The sequence below is a fragment of the Misgurnus anguillicaudatus genome, chromosome 10, assembly GCF_027580225.2.
Source record: "Misgurnus anguillicaudatus chromosome 10, ASM2758022v2, whole genome shotgun sequence".
NCBI classification, from domain to species: Eukaryota; Metazoa; Chordata; class Actinopteri; order Cypriniformes; family Cobitidae; genus Misgurnus; species Misgurnus anguillicaudatus.
Window position 1 is genome coordinate 18039819 of NC_073346.2, and position 24503 is coordinate 18064321.

The 24503-nt window shown below is 37.5% G+C and overlaps 1 protein-coding gene across 3 annotated transcripts in view; it reads left to right on the top strand.

Annotated features, from left to right (window-relative positions):
- Positions 1–465: 465 nt before the first annotated feature.
- The window catches only part of ephb6 (eph receptor B6), a 43621-nt gene continuing 19583 nt past the window's right edge, over positions 466–24503 (top strand). Inside the window, exons 1-6 of one of the 3 annotated variants that reach the window (XM_055209814.2) lie at positions 466–613; positions 1564–1699; positions 16334–16398; positions 17184–17456; positions 20390–20553; positions 20865–21160. In XM_055209814.2, the coding sequence (XP_055065789.2) occupies positions 16336–16398; positions 17184–17456; positions 20390–20553; positions 20865–21160 (796 nt within the window). In that variant the 5' untranslated portion in view covers positions 466–613; positions 1564–1699; positions 16334–16335. Of the gene's footprint in view, positions 614–1563; positions 1700–1721; positions 1977–16333; positions 16399–17183; positions 17457–18000; positions 18161–20389; positions 20554–20864; positions 21161–24503 lie in introns of those variants that run through there. The other 2 variants (XM_055209812.2, XM_073872017.1) reach the window with 2 other exon arrangements.

A 24503-nucleotide genomic window follows, 5' to 3' on the forward strand; every position in this document is an offset into this window, starting at 1 on the left:
GTTTTTCTCAATATGTCCTGTTGGTACCATCTCAAACACGGCAATAATTAACCATTTTCCTTGACGACGTTCGGCATATACATCAGTGTCTGTGCTCTGTTGTGATGCGGAGTGCCTCCAATATGGCGTCTTCCGCTCTGATGACGCGTCGTGAAAACCCTCTATGCTACAAGTGAGCGATCGCCCTGTGGTAAGATGGCTGCCAGGTGATGATGTTAGCGACTCAGCTGTAACACATTTAGCCTTTATTATACACATCTGTAGTACATCTTAAAAATATGCAAAAGGTACATACCCCAAAGTAAACAATGACACATTGTTTGTCTCCAACGTAAATCTCTTTTCTTGGACTACTACAAACACACTGATTGTAGCTACAGTTTACTTCCTGGGATTGGTGATGTAGACAAGACCGACACTTTGGACTGTTTTAGTTAACTCCTGTCAGCATTGCATTGTGACAGAATCTTTTTTTTGTGACCGAATCTTTCAAACATGGTAATATTTCCGGCTGACGTCAGAGGTATTAAGGCCAATCACAACGTACAGATTAGCTTGCTAATCAGGGGCACAGCACTTTTCAAGAGGGAAATCTGGACTACAAAAATGTACGGTATGTGGAAAATAATGTGTTTTTAACCAGGCGAACACATTGTATTATACAAAATACACAAAATAACGTTGTTTTTAGCAATGAAATAGGTGCACATTAATAACATATATGATTATATTTACAAAGTGATTAAATCAAAATTTGAACGTCTTATCTTAAAACCGAAAATAAACGGGTTTTCCTCACGAAAGGTCTGCATTCGTTAAAATTAGCAAATAAAATATTTCAAATCTATATTTCACTTTATGCTGTAATTATCCGTGTAATAAACAGGATAATATCGCAGAAATAAGACCCGACACTGTGATAGGACCCGACGCGAAGCGTCACACTTATCTTTATTATGAAACAACACAGCCAAAAATGGTTCTTCTGTGGCGTCACGTTAGCGCCTTTATTTTTGTAAAGTGTATGTGTATTACATATTCAAAGTCAAAGAGCACTTATGTTAATGCCCAAGTAAGTTATTTTGCTCACACATGAGTTGTCGTTGTTGTTGTTAAACCAGTTTATGTAGTCAATATGACGTGACTTGCTAAAGTTATGAAATATGTTTAAATGGTGTTGGTGTTCCACCACACACTGCCAAAAATGGTTCTTCAATGCCACCTACAGTACAGTAAAAAGAATGCCTTTATTTTTAATTGTGTAGTTACTTTGTGTCCAGCAGGTGGCGTTGTTTTCAAAGCGATAACTAAGACTAGCAACCAACTGTCTTTAGAAGAATGACAACCTCCACATGCTGTCTATCTTGAATTACCATAATACTGTATGTGCATGCGATTGAGAAAGAGAGATGGACAGATATGAAAAATGAGAAATGAGAAAACCATTCAAAGTATGTTTATAAAAACAAACTACTGCTGAAGGGAAAAAACACAGATTTAGGTTTCCAAGCCACTTTAACTGAGTGATGCATATTTCTAATCTGACTTGCTTTCCCTTTACAGAATGCCAAACCAGAGCATTCAGCAAATCTGCAGTATGATTTTGACTTAGGAAAGTCTGTCTCCTGCATGTCTGGACACTTTTACTAGAAAGTAGCCAAACTTGTTTGATGCTTTCCATCACCTCTCAATGGCACAAGTAAGTGTACTAGTTCCTCTATCTCTCTGCTCACTTACTTTCAGTCATAATAATCATTGTAAATAAATAGTCCCTGCCCCCCTCCCTTTAATCTGAGATAAAAAAGAGCAGACAGACTCCTCCTCCCTTCTCTCTCTCTTTCTCCCTCTCTCTTTCTTTCTCGTCCTGTCTCCTGTATTCCTCCTCTCTGGACTTCTCTTGTATGTTGCCCTGATGGATATGTGGAGGATCTTTCTGTCTCTTTCTCTCGTGGTCCAGCAGAGTTCAGCTGAAGAAGGTATGAAACTTACACTTCCTCTGCCCCTGGTGTGTCTATGTGTGTTTGGAGGTTCCTCTGCTGATTCATCATGTCCCGTGCTGTTTTGACAGTGTGTTGCTTTCTATGTCAGCATGCAAGTCTGGTGTTTATATGCATATATATACAAGTTTGCATGTGTTTGTGTTTATGTGATTATTAGTTATAATTTGATCTTTATGAACATGGGCATGCATATGTGATAGCGGTGCCAGTGCGTTTTTATATCAGAGGACTTGAACAGACCCCCTTATACTGTATAATGAGTGCATGTGTTTATGAGTTGTAACTGTGAATTCAAGAGCTCTCTGTGGATCCTGCCAAACTGAGTTTATTCCTAACAATAGGGTCTCGAATGGAGCCAGTGGAGGGATGAATAATTTGTTGTGTAACCTTTGTCTCTATCTGACCCAAGCGACCCCCCCCGCTCAACTCTGTGCTCCCTTTTTCTGATATTATAACTGTTATAATGGCCCTCCTCCCCAAGGGCCATTCAGGCCTGCAACAATACAGACACCCCACTCACTGTACATCTTTCTATCCTTTCATCTCTTCTTTCTTTTTCCCTTGCCGTCGTCTTATGTTTCTTTTTTTATGTCAGTCAAATGTTGCTTTCAGTCAACGTGTTGCATACATCAGACGCGAGTGGTTTAAAAAGATTGATTGATGAAGTTGGCATCTCATAGTGAGCTTATGTGAAAAATCTGAGTAAGCTATGTGACTCATTGTGCGAGAGGTTTTTGAATGCCAGGGTCTGTTGTGAACACGTTTTCTCACAGACGCTTGTATGTGCCACAGTTAATTATTTATTTATTCAACTCTGATGTAAATCTGCCGTTGTGATTTTGCATTTTTGTTTTGAGAAAAAATCTTGTGTATTTGTATGCATGAATGTTAAATAGCCTAGAGAGAGAGGATTGTCAAAATGCGGCAAATGTGCGAAAAAAAGCAAAAGAAATGTGGAAAAATCTCAATTGAATGCTTTTATTCAAGTCAAATATTTAATTTGACTGAATTTACCCGACTACACAACAAAAATACATTTTATCAAGCGCCTAAGGGCCATTCTTTGGAAATGTTTGTTTATGGGATTATATGGACTACATACTTGTTATAGAAAATGGATGAATCAGTGGATTATATGGGTGTGTGCTGTATATGTGTGTGGTCGTCTCATTTTATGCCTTTTAAATGTTTACACAAAAAGGTGTGCATAGGTGACACATAAAATTTTCAACATCTCAACCCTTTTTTTACCAATACACAGAAAAGCTGCTTTTCGGAGAAATTACAAAACTAAAGACCCATGACGTATACTTATATAATAATAATATAATCCTTTGGTACACCTAGGGCTGTCACGATTATGAGATTTAGCTGACGGTTAATTTTCTGATAAATTGTGACGATTAATTGCCTGTTTTAGGGCTTTGACGGTTATGACGATTAATTGTCTGTTTTGTTTCGTATTCTCATAAAAAAAAATTGTTTGTTCATGAAATAATTTTCGCACATTTTTGTGATGATTTAAATTAAATCTTTTGCAAAGTTTACCTGGCAGTAAATATTAATACACATAACACATAAAAAAATCTGATACGGTCTTGTTTATACAGGCGCTGCAGCTCCCCCTTGTGTTTTTTAGAGGAATGTGCAATCATTGCGGTGATCTAAAATCATTCCGATAAGGTCAAACAATCGCGATAAGATGATTATTTAATGATTGTGACAGCCCTAGGTACACCTATAACATAAGCCCACCTCTAATACTTTTAGGCAAGTATAATACTGTAGCAACCTCTAGCCCGTAATTCGGCCAACATCTTTACCTGCTCTCATATAGCTCAGTCCCATACCTTTTGTCACATTTAAGTAGTCCCACAGCTATTCCTGTGTACCCATAACTCTAAACTAATGCAGCGAACATCTACCTGCCCTCCTTTAGCAGAGCTCTGCACCCTTCATCACCTTTAATTAGCACAACAGCCATTCACATAGACCTTGCCTGTGCCTCTGGCTTAAAAATCTCTGTGTGCGGTGTTTGTCAGTCAAGTGAAGGCACGTTCTCGGACCACATTAGATGCTATAAACAGCATGTTTAGTGGTGCACTCACCAATTTTCTGGGTAATTTACAATCAGCTTTAATTAATTTAATAACATGGAGGTCATTAGATGAGTAACATTTGGGTGATCTCAACATGGCAGCCCCCTTGAGCTAACCCACTAATTCGTTTTTAAAAAAGTCCAGACTGCATCTTTAATCTATGCATTGATTCAGCTGCGATAAACATTGCAAACTGAAATGAACTGAGTGTTATGAAACACTTTTTGGCCAAATGCAACACTTCAGCACCAAATCTGCCTCGAGAAAGAGAGAGCAAGAGAGAGCGGGAGAGAGACAATTCCTGCAACAGTCCTCTAAATCTGGACTGGAGACAACAACATAAGGTCAAACCCTGAGGTCCGTTTATAAAAAAATGACTGTTCTCTACTTTAGTGGTAATGAGGCACCACTTGACTCTTCACGGGTGTTGTGTGTTAATGTGTGTATATGAGAGAGAGAGAGAGCGAGTGAGTGTGAATGTACACAGCAGGGTGTTCCTCGCTGAAAGATACAGAATGGTTTAAAAGCCCCACGTGCTGTTAAAAGCAGCTTTTACACCTACACCCATGTAAAACGTGGGAGATGTGAGGAAGGTGACGAGGATGGAGAGGTGCTTTGAGAGGAGAACACGTGTCATGTCCCACACAGGACTATGAAAAGGTCTCTGAGGCAGCTCAGCTTGGGACTAACTGGGTTTTATCTCTCGTCGCTCGGTCTGTTTCATGTCCAGTACTTCTCAGGTGGGATTTGTGTGTGTGTAATTTGGGTGCGTATATTGTGATGTTCTTGCGAGGTCTCCTGCTGTCACTGAGTTTGAGTGCTTGAATGAGAGATATGCACCCAGCCAGGCCTAAACTTTTACCCTGGAGCAAAATTGCATCATCCTGCTCTTCTCCTCCACTTCCATCTTTAGCCGCAACCGCCGACATTTCTAAACTAGCTTTCCTCATGCTATAAAAAGTATTTTTATTCACCGTCTTTTCTGTTTTCCTGTCAAAAAATACATACACATTCTCAAAGTGATGAATATTTGATTTTTTTGTTTGTTTGTTTTACTCTGTTGAGTTAAATTTTTTTTGTCATAATTGTTGTTTAAATTACCTAGGTTTTTTTATTCAAATCTGAAAATTAGTCTTTCCAAAGACAGAGGTGGCACAGTGGGTAGCACGGTCTCCGGTTTGAGCCCCAGCTGTTCTTCCCGTGTGTCAGCATGGGTTTACTCTGGGTTTTCTCCCACAGGCCAAAAACATGCAGGTTTGGTGAATTGGAGATGCCAAATTGCCCCTCCCCCAACATGTGTGTGGATTAGCCAGTTGAATCAGACTGATCTCACGGAAAGTCGTGTTATAATTAAAGAGCCACACAGATCCAAAATCTGCAATAAGTACTCAAGATTTTGCTTTAGTATAATTTTCAGGACAATTGGAGCGGGTGCCATGGACATGAAAAACTATTTATAAAAATTTGTGCGAAAAAAAGACATTCGTGCTCAAGGCAAAAAAGCAGAATTTCGCTCCAATAAATAGATTAATTTATTTGTGATTATAACACGACTTTCTGTGAGATCATGTTGGTTGAATATAGCTATAGATGTTGGAAAATTTTTAACAATAAGCAAGGCAGAAGAAAATCTGCTCTTGGGTAAAATTATGTTTTTAAAAGGACCTTTCTCGTGGAAAACAAGGTGGAAAATTAAAAATGCATTACAACGTCTATGCAAATAATGTGACCCTGTCACATGTGAAATCCTTAAATTTTATAATCTAATTATGAAAGTTTTATGAAAGCATCAAAGTTTTATTTCACTCATTGGTGATGATGACCTACTCAGTCAGTATTAAAGATATCAAGGTTATATTTTTACAGAATGTTCTTTACATTATGTAGGATGGTTTTATACAGAAAACCGTAAATCAAAAAGAAATTACTTTAGCTGGGTTTTGACAGGCACCTAATTGAGTTGATTCAATCATATGATTGCAAAACAAACATTTAAAATAAATAAAAATGGTAAATTCAATTACCAGATGAAGCTTTTTTAGATCCCCTGAGCAAATGACTCAAGCCTTATGGCATAATAACATATTTGATTTTTCATTATAAAGAAGAGTGGACACATCGTCTCAGTAATATATTGAAGATGGCAGAGTAGTATACTGTGCAGTTTTGTACTGCATGTTTTTGCCCTTTGTTGCTTTACAAGGGTCAATTTAAAGGACTTGGCATTACATACAATAGTGTAGTTTAACTATATTGTTTAATAAAGGCACGATTACAAAGATAAAATGAAACAGGTTTGCCCAGATTGAGCCACTGATAAATTTGAGCAGAAAAATATGACTGCTTTCCGGATCCCGTACTCCAATGTTAAGGAAAATTAGTGCTCTGGTGAGTTAAAGCAGTGTTTTGTGGAGAAAGGCAGACCATAGAAACGCTTCAATTCAAGCGAAACCCAAAATGAGTCGTTCTGATGACATTCAATGACGTGTGTGAGTTTAAATCTGGAATTGTGCTAATCCCTGTCTCCCTGTACCCATCCACTCTGTTTGGATTGGTGGTAATGAGGGAGCGACTGTGCGTGTATGCTGGGTTAACTGTCTGTACAGAGACATCTGGAGAATATTAGAGAGAAAGTTGCACACGAAAACACAGAACTTGTATATGTAATGATACGCATTAACACCATTACAGCTGTCTGCTTTTGACTGAGCTGAGCTTGTTTTGTGTGGAAGAATTTGTCAATACATGTGTTTGTATACATATAGGGCTAACGTTTGTGGCGGAAACAACTAATCGATAAGAATTGACAATGACAAAAATTGACAATGAGATCACAGAACGGGCAAGCATGGGTGAACAAATTGCTTTATAGCAGGTAGGCATATGATTTTAAATCCCTAGAAAAATACTGGACTACATATTGTAGATTTTACACAATAAAGGTGCTACAAAAGGTCCCTCAGAGCAATGCCATAGAATAGTGCTTCTCAAACTGTTCGACGTGGGGCTTTCCTTCGTGGCACCCAAAGAAAATTTATGACAAAAAATTTTACAACTTTTGAATTAAACAAAACATATTAAATTATACAATGTAGTGAGGTTTAATCACACAGAATTCATGATCAATTAATGTAAAATGTCATAAAACTGGGGCCCCCCAGTTTGAGAACCACTGCCATTGAAGAACCAATTTTGGTTCCCAAAGAACCAATAAGTCAGAGTCAGTGGCGGCCGGTGACTTGTTTTTTCAAGGGCGCTCGATGCGAAGTTCGTCACAACCGGGTGTGCCTTATAAGTCTTGAAAAGTGAAGCCTCTGGCTTTTTGATCGCCCCCTGGTGGCTGGCTGCAGTACAAGTCATAAACCCCGCCCTCTCCATTCAAACGAATGGGACTCTGCTCAAAAATAAAAAAAATATTTACACTTCCAATAAAAGTTTTCGAAAGATGGTTTTGGTCCTTTCAGGTAGATATCACGCTGATATATGTTCAAGTGTTCATTTTTGTTATAAGTTTTTTATTTTAGCTATAATTTGATGCTATAGAAACGGGGCCTCTGGCTCCACGGACGATCCCTTCTGCGCATGCCTTGGCTCCAAACGGACGTTTTAACGTAACATGGCGGTGACCATGGTCGGCCATTTTTGGCTTCAATTCACTACAATGGGGGGAGGCGACGTCACATCGTCCATCTTTTTTTACAGTCTATGCGTAATCATGAGTTTACTGTTAAGGGAGTGTCTTACGTGTATTTTGTGAACGTGAGCATCTCTTTTATCATAAAAGGTTGTGCAGCAGACACTTTTTTGACAAAACACGTGATGCACATGGTTCACATGACGCAACAAACACATATTTTGAAAACGCAAGCAACACACATGAAACTCCGAACACATATGTTGAATTTGCGCCCCTCGGATGAGCAGTCACAAGTTTTTTTCTTACAACTAAACATTAGTATTCCCACATTATTTTATTACAGGAAATGATCTACAGTACAGCGTTTATACATTTCAAGGTCTGAAAGAATTCTGTGAATTTTATTTGTGTATAGGACAGGTCATTTGTAATGGTTTTGGAGTGTCCTACACCATGCACACTTCAGTAGTACAGCATGAGTAACATTGTAAAGCGTTGTTTTCCAGCGTGACGGACTAATCAAGCGTGAACTGTCTGTGGCACAGCGCGTTAACACTTGAGAACCTAGAAAGCCACATAAACAGACTTTCTCCCTCTAAAGGACAGAAAGCATTAGCCTTTCATAACCAAACCCAGACCCCAGAATAAAAGTGTGAGCACTTAGGTGGTTTCAACAGAGTGAGTTAATGCAGGACACCCACACATCATGTTAATACCCAGCACAGAAAGAAAATGATAATGAGTGAAAATCCATTATTAATACGCCTGCTAAACACCATGGTGCAAGAGCCAATTTGAGACTTTAGGGGGACAAGCATAGGGTAAAAATCAATGCACCGTATCTCTTGTTTCCTGTCACCATATCTATCTTTTTTAGTGCTCCCATGTCACAGCTTTTTAAACAAACATTGTCTCTCTCCCTCTTTCTCTCGCACATCAATAATGTAACTCAAATGTATCTGTGTGTTTAAGTCCTGACAGGAGCTTTCTGTCACTTTCCTGTTTAATAATGAACACAGAAAGGGGGGACACGGTGAGAGTAAAGGGGACAGTGTGTGTGTGCGCCACACAGAAATAAGAATGATATATCAGTGGAGTGCATTACTCTTGCACTTACTTACTTGGTTTGGCCTACACTGCAGTTTTTGCTGCTCTTGTATAGATCACAATGGAGCCACTGAGTGCAGCCTGGCACTTCATATGTGTCCACGCTCAGGGTCACAGGCTACCTAAGTTTCTATTTACAACTTTAGGTCATACACTTTTAATTACAGTGAGGAAACTCACATACGTGAAAGTGGATAGTGCTGCTGTGCTGAATATTATCATGACTGAGATTTGGTCAGTTGATGCAAGCAATCACAGTGTACAGTACAGTACAGTGGCAAGGCTACATAAGGGCTAATAAGTAAGACTTTCTTACTTAAAGGAATATTCCATTTTCTTAAAAGAAAAATCCAGATAATTTACTCACCACCATGTCATCCAAAATGTTGCTGTCTTTCTTTGTTCAGTCGAGAAGAAATTGTGTTTTTTAAGGAAAACATTGCAGGATTATTCTCATTTTAATGGCGAAAAGACGAAAAGTTGTGGTTTAAAAGAGCATATTTTTTATTTTTCTTGTCAAAAATGACAATCGTTTTGCTAGATAAGACACTTATGCCTCGTTTGGGATTGTTTATAGTCCTTTGAAACTCCGTTGAAAAAAACTGTTACGTGTTGAGTTAAGTATTAATTGTTGGTGTCTATTAAAGTCCATTAAAATGAGAAAAATCCTGCAATGTTTTCCTCAAAAAACATAATTTCTTCTCGACTGAACAAAGAAAGACATCAACATTTTGAATGACATGGTGGTGAGTAAATTATCTGGATTTTTCTTTAAAGAAAATTGAATATTCCTTTAATATTTTTGTCTTGTTTTCAGTAAAAAATATCTTAAAATTCTAAATTTAATTCTAAAAATCAAAATTTATGAATTTTTTTATATGTGTACTTAAAACAAGGCAAAAATACTAAGAAAGTCATTTTTGCAGTGCACTGGCCCACTCAAATTGACGGCTGGCCCACCCAGTCAGAAAAGACACAAAATAATAGCAAAAGAAATCAAACATGAATGATAATAATCTCTTTAATAATAATCGCTCAAATACGCATCATTCAAAAACAAATAACTATTTATATAGAAAGTTTATCATTTGCATGTGTTTCTAAAGCTTGCAAATGCATTTAAGCCATTTTAAAGAATTTGAGTGTACATACTCACAAGCACACGCAAGGAGACGCGTGTTTTAAAAGGCACCCAATCTCTATGCGCTTGACAGGACACATACACACAAATCTCAATATACCAGTCTTGGCAAGTATTCTCATAAAAACAGTCAGTTATGTCGTATAGTAAACACAAACATTTCAGAAAGAAATCAGATTTGTGTCAGTATCCATGCTTATTCGGTCTTAAAGTGGCAGTACCCTCAAGAAATCGGCTTATGTGTCATTATGTTAATCAAAAGGAAAATCACTTTTATACCTTTAAAAAGATTAATTATATTTAATTTATAGAATGAAGAAGACAATGTTATTATTCATTTAATTCTATTTCTGTTTCTAAATAATACTGTTATATATATATTTGTAACTTTGTTCTTTTATAAAAAAAAATATTTGTTTTTATTTTTATTCCATTTTTTGCTTATCAGAAAATTTTTCATTTCATGACTCAAAAAAAAAAAAAAAAACTATAATGTAATCCGTTTTACTACTATATCGTAAAGTTATGTCATTTAAGAGTAGGCATTGAGGTCCACCCTATTTCACCAAAATTCCTAGCCTCGCCACTGTTACAGTACAATTTCAATGCAATTCTGTTTTGCTGACTGTAAAAGAAAAATATTGGTCTTGGATATAACAAGATTGTGCACTGCTATTACTAGAGACAATATGGCCGCTCTGGCGACATAGATCCTGCCTTTGATTTATAAGAACCAATCATCAATCAATAATGATTCTCTGAGGAGGGGCTATAGACAAATTTTGTGAGGCGTTTGTCAGCCTGTGTACATGCGCAGTAGCTAAAGCAATCGCGAAAAGGTCTTTTTAGTGCAATTTGTCCTTAAGAAACAAAGGTTTTTGTATGCAGTTGATGCCTTCCCTAAAGGGACTTTGTAAAATATCAAAATGCATATAGAGTACCCGAATTTCTCAACCTGATATCAAGAGGAAAGCATAGCTATTTATGTGGTGCGCTTTTATATAAATGATTACATTGTGAGTCATACAAAAACGTGATAAAGTTTGTGATAAAGTACGAATAAGATTGTAAAAATTCGTACAATGTTGGAACTTATGTAATATTAAATAAAAGACCAATATTAAATCAGTGTTTTACCCACCGCTGAAAGTATTTTAAGAGAATGATTTAATAATCCCTGTTAATCAGCAAGGCCTGTACACCGAACACAAGCCTATTGATGAACTGTGTTTAATAGAGATTATAGAGCTTTTCAAGTTCTCAGTAAGGCAACACACAGTGAGTTCTGGAGCTGTGGGCACAGTTTGACTTTAAGTCTGAATCAGCTTTCTGTTGATTCCAGATTTACAGATGGAGAGATCTTATTCAATCAACTCAAGCTGCTGTCTGTGTTCACATGAAAACCTGGCACTTTAGATTCCTTTAGACCTGCTAACACTTGATTCTTTCAATGATATTCTTGTACTGTCCTGTTATTCCTCTGGTGTCAGTTATATAGCTTTGCACTGATATTAATAAAACCCTGGTATAACTTTTAGATTGTTTTATTGCTTAACCCTGATGAAAATAATACTTGTAAAATGATAAAGCTCAAAGTTCACTGCCAGGCGATATATTTTCTTTAACAGATGTTCCCTTTCAAAGCCTACAGCGAATGGCCGGTTTGGACTACAGCCCTTTACTTCCCGGTTTTTGACTAAACTCCGCCAACAGGAATACGTCAGTCGGCAGCTTTGGCTCAAACGGCTCTGCTAAACTAAGCTGCTGTTGAATCACAACACATTAAACAAACTACACGATCAGAACTCGATACGTATTTCTGAAGGAGGGACTTCATAGAACAATTAAGACATCAGCACGTTTTTAGGACAGTGAAAACAACGGTATACAGTTAAGTAAATTGTGTGAAAAATACCACGTTTTTTACACATGAAACATGAACACATGTTATTTTGCCCACTGTAAACACAATCAAAGCTTCAAAAACACAGGAAGAACGGGACCTTTAATGCTGACATTCAGTGGCAGCTGGTGACTTCTTTTTTTGAGGGCGCTCAATGAGAAGTTCGTCACAACATGTATGTAGCCCATCATGTGTGTGGTTTCTTTTTTGTGTTCTGTGCCTTGAAAGATTCTGTGTGCATCACGTGTCTTGTCAAAGTAAGTGCCTGCTGCAGACGCGTCTAAAGGGTTAATGATAAAAAGACCCTCGCATTTGCCAGAATCTCGCATAATCTCATGCGTAATCACACTGTTAGACTTTTTATTGTATATATGCAGTAACTCACTGGCAACGTGTCTTGAGGTCAAATTCAATTCTGTCGGTCAAGCATTTATCAATAATCCCTTTCTTGTTTCTATCTACAATTCTCAATAAATTATTTACACTGCTGTAAAACAATTCACATTTTGAAATTTGCTTTACTGCTAAAAGCATAACAAAAAAATGTATTTCATTTCATTTCATAGATATATTTTATTTTTCCATTTTTTTTATGCTTTTATAACACTGTTTTATTCAACTACAGTAGCACTACTGCTGTTGTTTTACAGCAGTCTACCGCTAATTCAAAACATACAGTAAATCACTGTAAATTAAATGTTAATACCCATAATCCAATGAATATTACAGTAATGAACTGGAAAAGAAAATGATGGTATTTTACTGGGCATTTTGTGGTAAGTAACTGTAGAAATTACAGTTAAGTCTAACAGTGCAGAGTTTACTGTTAAGGGAGTTTGTAATATTTATCTTACATGAACACTTTTGCATGCATGCAAGGAGTGTACATTTTATATAAATGCAGAATGTAGAACGAGGTCAGAAGGTAGACAGATCCCTGCAGACAGAATGTTAAATACAGTAGGTGTAGGTGTACATGCACTGAAATGTGTGTCAAAAAAAAAATATAGCCTACCTCTAGCAAAATTGTTAGAAACTGTTTAGAGTAAAAAACAATGCTGTTCACAATTAATGAAAGTAAAATTAAGTAGAATTAAGTAAGCCAGGATAAGAGAAAAGGCCCATCCTGACTTAGTCCGTTGCACGTTTGCTGAGCCAAGATGAGAACGTGCAGCTATGTCAAGCCATGTGTAGCTGGAATAAGTGCACATTCACGGCATTCTTAAAAAGAGCACGGGATCAAAGCCGTTTGTTTTGTCATTTCACATAAAATGCTTTTTTAAAATTTTTGCTTCTTTTTTCACATTTGCCTTTTAATTATAATATTGGCAGTCTTGCCTCGAGATTGTAGTGAACATGAAATGTCAAATCATCAATTGCATTTTATTTTTCAATTTGGCAGGGAATGAATTATCACCTTTAAAATGAAATAATTTAATTTAATGTTTTATTTTTTTATTTAAGCATTTAATTTTCAATTTTAGGACATATTTTGCGATTTAATTTTTTATTGGCCGAAAAATCTTCCATACATACACAGATCAACTATTTAATGCAGGATAATTAAATTAAAATCCTGAAAATCATGGAGTGACTTTAAAGCACATTAATATCTAATAGGATTGACACCGGTAGTAGCAAATAAATCACTAAGATTAATCTTAACCTGGTTGTTAGCTGCAAAAAGTAAATCTCAATCTTAACTTAACATAGCTGAAATTCAGGGCTTAGTTCAGCCAGGATAAGTTTGGGCCACGAAAGCCGTTTGTTTATGTTGTTACTGCTAAAACCGTAAAAGATTAAAGACCCTTATAAATCAGGGCCCTGTCCTAAATAGAGTCTACACATTACCACAGGGGTTGTTGGGTAATAATGCACTCTGGCACATCAAGGACACATTGCAACCCCAAAGTGGGCATACTATTGAGCACCCTTCTAAAGCATTAACTGACAAATGGTACAGCCTACATTGGCGTGGACTTTATAGGCACACATTTGGGAAAGGGCCAATGCCATGATTGTTACACAAAGTGGGACAGTGCTCAGTGTCCTTTCTTCAGGCCAAAATAAAAATCAAATTACTATAAAATTTTGTCGAATTTTAGTCAGTTTTGCAACATTCATGTTTGAAATGCCTCTATTTACAAAAAGCAGATAAATATCATTGTTATTTAAATTTTAATGGACCAGACATAAATGTTAACCAATGCAGAATTATTATTGAATATGTAATTAATGTTGCCTACTTTAATTTTAGATATCTTCTGCATAATAGGTACACACAGCCCGTATCCTGTCTGAAGCCTAAATGCTGTTTAATGCTAAGAGAAAAATCCTTTAAAGGAACACTGCCAAATACACGGTTATTAAAGTGCCCACTTCCCATGTTGATTCCTCTTAAATAAAAAACGCCAAACTCTTCCAAATCCCAAACCTTAAGGACGTTGATGTCTCCAGGAGGAAAAAAAGCCATGCATATGAACTAAACAGATAGAGACACAAACAAGAGGCAAAATGATGGATTGGTGGTGAGATTTGCGGAGTCCCCATCTGTGAACATAATCTAAAAAAAATCTGTTTACGCACAACAGGAGAGAGAGGAAGAGAGAGGGAGAGATTTAGCCACAGAAAAGTATCGGTTTCATGGTTTTAAGGGCAAATGGAGAAGGGAGGGGATGCAAAATTAAAAACACTCATCCTCAGTGTTTGTGCCAGCTGAGATTGTGTGTGTGATTTCTGCTTCTGTGAGCATGTTTGCTATATAACTCTGCTCTGCTTGCTCACATTAGTTTGTTTAATTTAAGGGACTTTAGGTTCTTTAGATGAGGGATTGGCCTTTTCCCAAGATGAACCAGAGCACATTTCAAAAATAATTAATTTGTAAACAGCATGAATGATTTTGTAACCAAATTAGTTTTCTCTGTGTGATGTGGTTTGTTAGATGAATGTCAGTGAAGGCGTGATATGATGAGAAAGGACGATTTGGCTGTCTGATTCTGGCCATTTCAACCTTTAACGCATACTATATTTAGTCATACGTTTAGCCTGCGGTAAGCGTTTGTCTTATGGGAAAGTGACAGATGCATTCCAGTGCATGTTTTGCAATGTTCTTGAGGACAACTCTTTCTCTGCATAATTTGTGCTCTTACTTTCTAACCTACATACAGTTAACTCCGAAAGCCTGTCGCCACTTGTGAACCACATGCTTCTATTTGCATGTTTCTATTGTTTTCATTGCACAGGATAACAATTTAGGTCAGAAGTTGAACTGAAACATTCATATGAGTTCAGGATTACTTTATTGTTTGAAATGTCCTCCTCTTCTTGCTTTATGCACCCAAGCTGTCCTGGAAAGCACAAGTTTGTTGGCAAACCAGATAAAAATGTTATTCCAACATGATTTCAAAATGTGAGAGGAGAATTATACGATGCATTGTCTATTTTCAATTACAGTAGTTTGACACTCCACTTTTTTTGAAAATATGCTCATTTTCCACTTTCCCTAAAGTTAATCATTTGATTTTTTACAGTTTTGGGAATCCCTTTTAGCTGATCTCCGGGTCTGGTGCTACCACTTTAGCATAGCTTAGCATAATCCATTGAATCTGATTAGACCATTAGCATCGTGCTCAAAAATAGCCAAAAAGTTTTGATATTTTTCCTATTTAAAACTTGACTCTTCTGTGATTACATTGTGTACTAGGACCGACGGAAAATTGAAAGTTACGATTTTCTAGGCAGATATGGCTAGGAACTATATTCTTATTCTGGCGTGATAATCAAGGACTTTGCTGATGTAACATGGCTGCAACAGGCGTAGTGATATAACACACTGCCCAAAAATAGTCCCCTTGGTTATTTTCAATGGCAGGGGACTATTTTCAGACGCTGCGTAATATCACTACGCCTGCTGCAGCCATGTTACAGCACCAAAGTCCTTGTTTATTACGCCAGAATAAGAGTATAGTTCCTAGCCATATCCTAGCCAATCGGAACTTTTAATTTTCTGTCTGTCACAATACACAATTTAACTACAGAAGAGTCAAGTTTTAAATAAGAAAAACATCAGAACTTTTTTTTATTGTATTGTGCGATGCTAATGGTTTAATCAGATTCAATGGATTATGCTAAGCTATGCTAAAAGTGCTAGCGCCAGACCCAGAGATCAGCTGAATGGATACAAAAACGGTAAAAATTGAAAGTTTAACTCTAGGAGAGCTGTAAAATGAGCATATTTTCAAAAAAAGTGGAGTGTCCCTTTAAGGTGACCAGATGTCCCTGTTTTCTGGGGTCAGTCTCGTTTTTTGGTGTTCTGTCCCCATTTTGTAATTCATAGATATTAACAAAGAATATTTCAATGATATTTTGACCATTAAACTAGGAAATGTCACTGTTGTTAATTTAAAACGCTTATTTTTTCCTTCTTTCTCTCTCTCTTTCTCTCAGTTATGCTGTTGGACACTACAGAGTCCACTGCTGAACTAGGCTGGACGACATATCCTGACACAGGGGTAAGATTTGTCTAGTAAACAAAAATATGTGGAGAAAACAGTGGATCAGACTTTAAGATGTGTTAAGAATGTTTGTGTTAAGTTGGTTAAGGATTCCGTGTCTTCCGTGTCCGCCTCTTTGAAAGGACAGGAATTGGAGCATATTAAACCTTCCTTCTCTCAATTCCTTGATTCTTTATGTGTGTATTTGATGTCAGTTCAACCATAATATATGTGCCATCTCTGTAGCCCAGAGCAGCTCATAGTCTGCGACCTATTAAGTAGTATTCAGTCCTTTACTTACTGCCATAGCTTCACTTTATCTTCCCTTCTCCTACTGTAGTCTCTTTCTTTCTCTCTCTTTCTGTCACTTGGTCTGCCTACATATCTTTGTTAATCTATCCATCTGTGATTTATTGAATTCCTCCCCCTCTCCTTTGCTCATCTTCTGTTTCTCTCAAGCTGTCCATCTCATCGGGATTTCTTCCCATTCAAGTCTCTTTTTCGCATCAAATTCTCTCTTCATACAGCAGTTCGTTCCTAATGCATAACTTCAGTAAATTTGTGTCTCTTTTTTATACCAAATTCAAATGCAATTTTTACTTTAATACTTAAACATTGAGTGAGTATAACATCCCTCAATTCAGATTTCTGTAAAGTAAACCCACTCTGTTTAAAAGTCAGGATATAATTTTTTTTGCTTTTATAAAAATAGAAAGTCTCTTGAACTGTGGTGAAACAGCATTCAAGCCTCAGGCTTATCTTCCTCTCAGATTTTTATTCTCCAACATTCTTCCACCTTTCAGTGGGATGAGGTGAGCGTGTTAGATGACAAGGGGAAACTCATGCGTACCTTTGAAGTCTGCAATGTTAACCAGAACACTCGTCTCCAAGACAACTGGCTGGCTACACCCTTCCTGTACCGGCAGTCGGCTCCGCGGATCTTCGTGACACTGCGCTTCTCGGTTCGCGACTGCGCCAGTTTACGTTCACCGTCTCCGACGTGCAGAGAGACGCTGACGCTCTACTATAAACAGGCCGACTCCCAGAGGGAACTGGAGAGAACCTGGGCAGCTGAAGTGAGTGAGAAAAAATTATATCAGTTTTAAGGCCCAAACCACAGAAATCTAATTTTATTGGGTTTGAAGCCAGATTGAAATGTGATTGTATTAAACATGCTGGTACAAAAATATAAAGGTGATGAGTATAACATATGACCTTTCAAAATCATAGACAATGTTCAAATAAATTTACACGGTTAGAAAAAACTGTAAAAATTTGTACCTCAGGGGCAGTACCCTCTAAAAAGGTCCTAATATGTAATGTAGAGTGCCACATGGGTGGCATATTTTTGTAGGCAAAATTTGAAAGCGAGTTAGCATTTTACCACTTCCAGTTCCAGCATCTCGAAGTCAATGGGATTTTCAAATGGGGTTTTGGTTAACCCCTTAAATAAGATCTTGGGTTAACAAAAGACCTATTTCATTGATGTGTTTTTGATATACTATAATCATTTTCACATACTGTACATTTGTGTAGCTCCAGATTTCACTCTCTTCCTGAAATGCACTGATTTGAAAAGCTCTGTGTCTCTGATTGGCCAGCTAATCTGTACGTTGTGATTGATCTAAATACCTCTGATGTCATCCGGAAATGTGACGCTCCTTACCATGTTTGAAAGATTCACGCACAATGCAATGCTAACAGGATTTAACTTACAGTCTGTGAAGCGGGAGGAATTATGATAATGTCGGTCTTGTCTACATCACCAATTCCAGGAAGAGTATGTACCTTTTGCATATCGTTAACATGTACTAATACCAAAGAAAATGCAAAATCATGAATCGGACCATTGGTGCTCTTTAAAGGGTGGTTGCTAACAAGTTGCTACATCAGACTGTGTTGTCTGGGACTTTAAACGTCAGTGCAACATGGGCACAATTCCTTACAAACATTCCTTATCAGGAAACATGTTTTTAAATGTGATTAATAAAGTTTGGAAGAGCTGTCCGATGCTTGGTGGTGATGATGTTGGTGTCGAAGGACCGTGGTGTAGTTGTAGGTTAGCTTTTTATATAACACATTTAGACTTCAAAATTCATAAAAGTTGTCTTTATCTGTGAAAATTATCTTGTTAGACATAACGTGTAAGTCCCATAAACCTTTGTTACACACAGAGCTTATTTTTTTGCAATAATCCAAAAGTAAATGGGAAAAATGAATGGGCTTTTTGGCGAGGAAACCAGTGTCCCGCTAACTTCCAGGTTGGCTCATAAAAATAAATCATCCCTGTGGCAGATATGTGCACATTTGGTACCAATATGTACCTCTGAAATACTAATATGAACTTATTAGGGGCAAAACTATTTTTAAAAGGGTACAGCCTCAGTGAAAGCTGGGGTACATATTTTGACCATTTTATCTGACAATGTAGTATAAGTCAAAAGTACATTCATTAAGCCCAAATTCAATGATTTCTTAATGTGACACACACGCGTTTAACTGAAATAGGGAGATTTTCTTCAGTGTATTATTAGTTTGTACCTTCTTTGCAAAAGTTATAGTCACGGTAAAGTTATTAAATTTCTGAAGGACAGTATTGTAAAACTAACAAGACTGATACTGTTCTGTTCTAACATGCTGGTTTATCATATACAGCTGGGGTTTCAAACTGTGAGTCGGGCCCACTAGTGGGTCGCACAGTGGGATAGGGTGTGTCGTGCAAAGTCACTTTGGTGCAGTTGCAGTGAATGACACAAAAACACAATGTTTTGACAATGGTCTTTATGTCAGGTGTTTTTGGATTGCAATTAAACGAACATTTAATGACAATGAAATATAAATAATAATTTCTTTTTGTATTTCTAAAAGTAATGTTTTCTGCATATTTCTATTAAAAAAATATATAATGGTGGGTCCTGATATAAATTTATACCTGTCAAAGTGGTTCGCACAATCTACATCTGGGAACCCCTGATATACAGTATCTTGGCCTACACCCACACGCAGGTATCATATTTGAATTCTGGTAGCTTTCTGTCTTGTTTCGTTCAGTTTTGTTTGACTGACTGAGACATACTTTGAACCTTTGTTATAAAGCTGCCTGAGGATCCATGGGATTAGTTTTCAAAGGAAATAAGAGCATGCTCCTTGAGTGAGTGTATATTGTACGACTTACATTTCCCCAGATACATAACTCGAAAGATGAGCCGAAACCTACATGACACAGCTGACATTAGCCTGGGGGCTTTGAATGAAAAATATTTTCACGTAAAATATTAACACTACAAATGTATCTTTAAATGTTTTCAATGCAAAGTTAAATCAATAATGATGAAATATCACATCGTTCAGCTAACTCAGCGATTATGGCGGTCAAGAAGCCACAGCACTGCACATTTTGTGTGACACACTTATTTCAATTTATGGATCTCTGCAAGTGCGCTGAAGATAAATCAGGTGTGTTAAATAAGGCAGACTTACAAAATGTGACTTGCAAATCCCCTGGATCAGGATTAAGCCCCAGTGAAATTACATATCCTATTAACCTGCTTTTTTTAAACCCATATATCTCTTGATATTTTAAATATTTATATGAATAATATTTTAAATATTTTAAGCATTGACTGATGGAACACCTTGCTGCAAGTAAGATTTTATACAGTATAGGCATATTTTAGGTAATGTTTGTTGGGGGGAGAAACAGTGTGGTTTTGAGGAACTGTCATAGAGAGCGTATCAAAAATTTGTGTTACTTTAGTAAAGCTCTTCTCAGGGGAAAAGACATTGCAAAGAAAAGCTTGATAAAGCAAGTGAGGATTAGGGATGTGTTAACATGCACTTGCCCCTCTGGGAGTCATAGTTTGAACATCATTGTGTAACGTCTTTTGTTACCTCTTCATTTTTGACTTCTTGTAGTTAATCTTTAAAATGCAATAATGCTGCCCTAAAAATAACCATGCAACATGACTAACAAAATAAGTAAGTAAGTCTTTCTGCCTCACTATTTCAGCCTTCAACTGGAGAATCGAGAGAGGGCTGGGTGAAGATCGACACCATCGCAGCGGACAAAAGCTTCAGCCGCGTGGAGCCGAGTCTACCTCACCAGTACAAATCTGAGAGTGCGCGACGCATCAATGTGAAAACCCGCAGCTTTGCACCTCTTACACGCAAAGGGTACGATGACCTTTTGCCTGCCTCTCCTAAACCCTTTACCAATGATGGTCACTGTGTGCAGATAAAATGAGGTTTCCTCTGAACACCGTCACTCTGGATCAGGCAATTCGGCTGAGTAAATATCATCCGCAGTGTTAATATTTACCATGACATGGTTTGAATATGAAAACAAACAACAGTTATGAGCAAGTCTCTGTTTGGGCTTTGGGTCTCAACTGATGCCAAGCCTGTCATCTGTAATCTTTTAGCACCTTTATTCATCATTACATCACTTTCTTTTTTGTGTCTCCCCTGCTTTTCATCTCTTTCAGGTTTGTGTTAGCAGTGGTAGACAGCGGAGCGTGCGTGTCCCTCATGGGTGTTTCAATATTTTACCGCCGCTGTCCAGCAACCAGTCGTTACCTGGCTTTCTACCCTGCCACGCCCTCAGGGGCTGAGCCCACATCTCTGGTTCCAGTGACTGGGACTTGTGTACCTCATAGCCAATCACAAGGTGGGACACCGCCAAGAATGCACTGTAACACAGAGGGTGAATGGCTGGTGCCTGTGGGAGGATGCACGTGTGATGCGGGATATGAGCCGAACCATAATGGCTCAGCCTGTCTGGGTGAGTCAACAAAATATTATCACATTCACTGTAAAAAGTTAATTAAATATAAAAATATTAGTTGACAACAGTTTTTACACAACTTTTTGAGTCAACTAATATTGAATTAACTCAGAATTTTAAGCCAACCAAGTAAGTTAAAGGAATAGTTCACCCAAAAATGAAAATAATGCCATTAATGATTCACCTTCATGTTGTTCCAAACTCGTAAGACCTCCGTTCATCCTTGGAACACAGTTTAAGATGTTTTGTATTTAGTCAGAAAGCTTGTTGACCCTTCAATGAAAATCTACGTACGGTATACTGTCCATGTCCAGAAAGATAATAAAAACATCATTAAAGTAGTCCATGTGACATCAGTGGGTCAGTTAAAATGTGTTGAAGCGTCGGAGCCAATGGTGTAGTGGACGGTGCTCCGACACATGGTGCAGAAATACAGCTGGCGACCCGAGTTCGAATCCCGGCTCGATGTCCTTTGCCAATCCCATACCCCTCTATTCACCATATACTTTCCTGTCATCTCCTTAATTACTTTCTATCCAATAAAGGCAAAAATGGCCCCAATAAAATAACTTAAAAATAAAAATGTGTTCTGTTGAAGCATCGAAAATTGTCCTAAAATTACGACTTGTCAATTAGCATTGTCTTCTCTTCCGTGTCTGTTATCAAGCGCATGCGCGAGACTAAAGTCACGTGACCGTAGTGACGCGGATGACGTGTTATCCTCAGACATATTTGCTAATTTTTTTTAAAACTTACAGCGTGCGTCTCCCTCAGACTGTAAACGTAGCCTGGGCGCACAAAAAAAAAACAGCTAAGGCGCACCAGATAACACGTCAGCCGTGTCGTACATCATCCGAGTCACTACAGTCACGTGACTTTAGTCTCGCGCATGAGCTTCACAACAGATACACAAGTCGTAATTTTTGTTATTTTTGGACCAAAATGTATTTTTCGATGCTTCAACACATTCTAACTGACCCACTGATGTCACATGGACTACTTTGATTATGTTTTTATTACCTTTCTGGACATGGACAGTATACCGCACGTAGATTTTCAATGAAGGGTCAACAAGCTCTCGGACTAAATCTAAAACATCTTAAACTGTGTTTTCGAAGATGAATGAGGTCTTGCCGGTTTGGAACGACATGATGGTGAGTCATTAATGACATTATTTTCATTTTTGGGTGAACTATCCCTTTACGTTTTTTACAGTGTTGTTTCTTTAGATACACTGACATAAGATATTAGATATGGTTGGATCCATGTGTCGAATACTAGGCAAACTGTACGTTTTATATCTAATAACTGTATCTTTCTACTACATGATGTTTTTAATCATCATATGATTGCAAATATGCACAAATGCCATATGCAAGACACCAGGTAGACTAAAACAACAGGACATTTAGATGTATGCGTGTGTCGTTGTATCCAAAGAGTCACGGTTTAGCTAGCAACACTAAGTTCATGGGTTCAATTCCCAGGAAACTCGAACACTAACAAAATGTGTAATTTGAATGCACTGCGATTATAACTTCAAATAGACACTTTAAAGTGCATGTCTTTCTCCATTGACTGCCATTTAAATGTAGTCATGGCCTGTACTCTGACATAATGCGTTTTTTGGAAGCAACATTTAAATCCCCAAATATTCCATTATATTCAAACATATTTTTTTAAATGCCAGATTTTGTTATTGTATGGTTCTTAAAAAGCGTGAAATGTACTTATATTTTTCTGTCTGCTGCCTCTGATGTCAGCTTATGTTTGTCACAAGTGAAAAGCTTAAGAGTCGGGACCAAACATGTTCACAAGTCCCTGTGGTGTAGTCAAAGTCAAACCTTAAATCTCTCAAGGCCAAGTCTAAGACAAGTCTTTGATCACAGTTTTGTTTGCTGCTGGTCTTATATTTATTCAGTCACAGATTAACTATTTATTTACCTGTGCATTATATTACATGGGTTTTAAATCCAAGGGGCAGTTTCTAGAACAGTGTTTAGATTAATCCAGGACTAGGTCTTAGTTATATTAGGACATTAAGCGTTTTTTACAAACAAACCTTACATAAACAATACTGGTGCACATCTTGAGGCCAAACAATGGCACTGATATATGTTAAGATATGTCAGGACAAGGTGTTTTTAAAATAAGGCAGCTCAAACATGCATTTAATCTGGGAATATAAACCGTGTCAATTTAGAGTTCTTTGTTTGATTGATGTGTGACTCGGATTTCTGTCTTTTATTGTGATGTAATTATGAGCTGAAGAGTAATAAGTTGCATGCCATGTAAGAGTCAGGTGGGGCACACAAGCTGAGCAACTGCCCTTGAGATCAATATGAATCCTTGTGTGAATCCTGATGTCTTTTCCGATATTATAGACCTCTTTGGCTGTGTCAGTTATCTCTAAATCAGTACACCGCAGGCTTCCTGTCATTGTGATTATGAACAAAACTTGATGGACAGAAAATGACACACGGGTGTATTCGGGCATACGTCAATAAACAAAGATCTAATTAAAGACACAAAAGAGGCGCCACGGCATTGCTCAGTACGCTGTGTGCGTGCCTTTACCTGAATACTGAAATTTTCCTTGTCACTTCGTCAGCATCTCTATGGTTTGGTCTATGCTTCTCTATGCTTTTGTGCTTGTTGTCTGTCAGCCAATTAAGTCATGAGAAATAAAGAGAAAGAGCAATGCTTCAGCTCTCATAGGACGGCAGTCGAGCTAAGACAGCTTATCTTCAACATCAACAAGTTCTTTATTTTTCTCTCATTCCCAAAGAAATAGACGAATGAGGTCAGAGATTAAGAGAGATGCAGTAAAGTGCTGAAAGATCATACAGGGTTAAATTCTGGGAGGCGATATGAGCAAATCAAAAAATAAATTTTGGGATATCTTGAGGACGAAAGTAAAGTGATGGGGAGATGGAAGGACGGAAACGAAAGGGAAGTGACACATTTAGGTCACAGTGATGTAATGGCCATTCAGCTGAACGAGTGACAGAAACCACAGGGAAGAGGAAAATTAGATATAAGTAGTAAAGTCTTGAAGAATGAAAGTACATTTTGGATAGAAAGAAAGAGGGGAGGTGTTAAATAAGGGATATATAATTCATGCTTTCATTGTTTGATTTTGTTTTTGATGAAGTTGTTCTGTCAGCCCAGATGGTTTGTATAGTATTTATAATCGGGTCTGATGCCATAAAAATTTTACATTCTTCAACTGATATGGACTTTTCTTGCATGTCTCCTGCTTTTGCTATCAGGGCATTGCAAAAAAGAGAATAATTTTTGTTTTCCAGAAAGAAAAAATATATATATATATATCATTGGC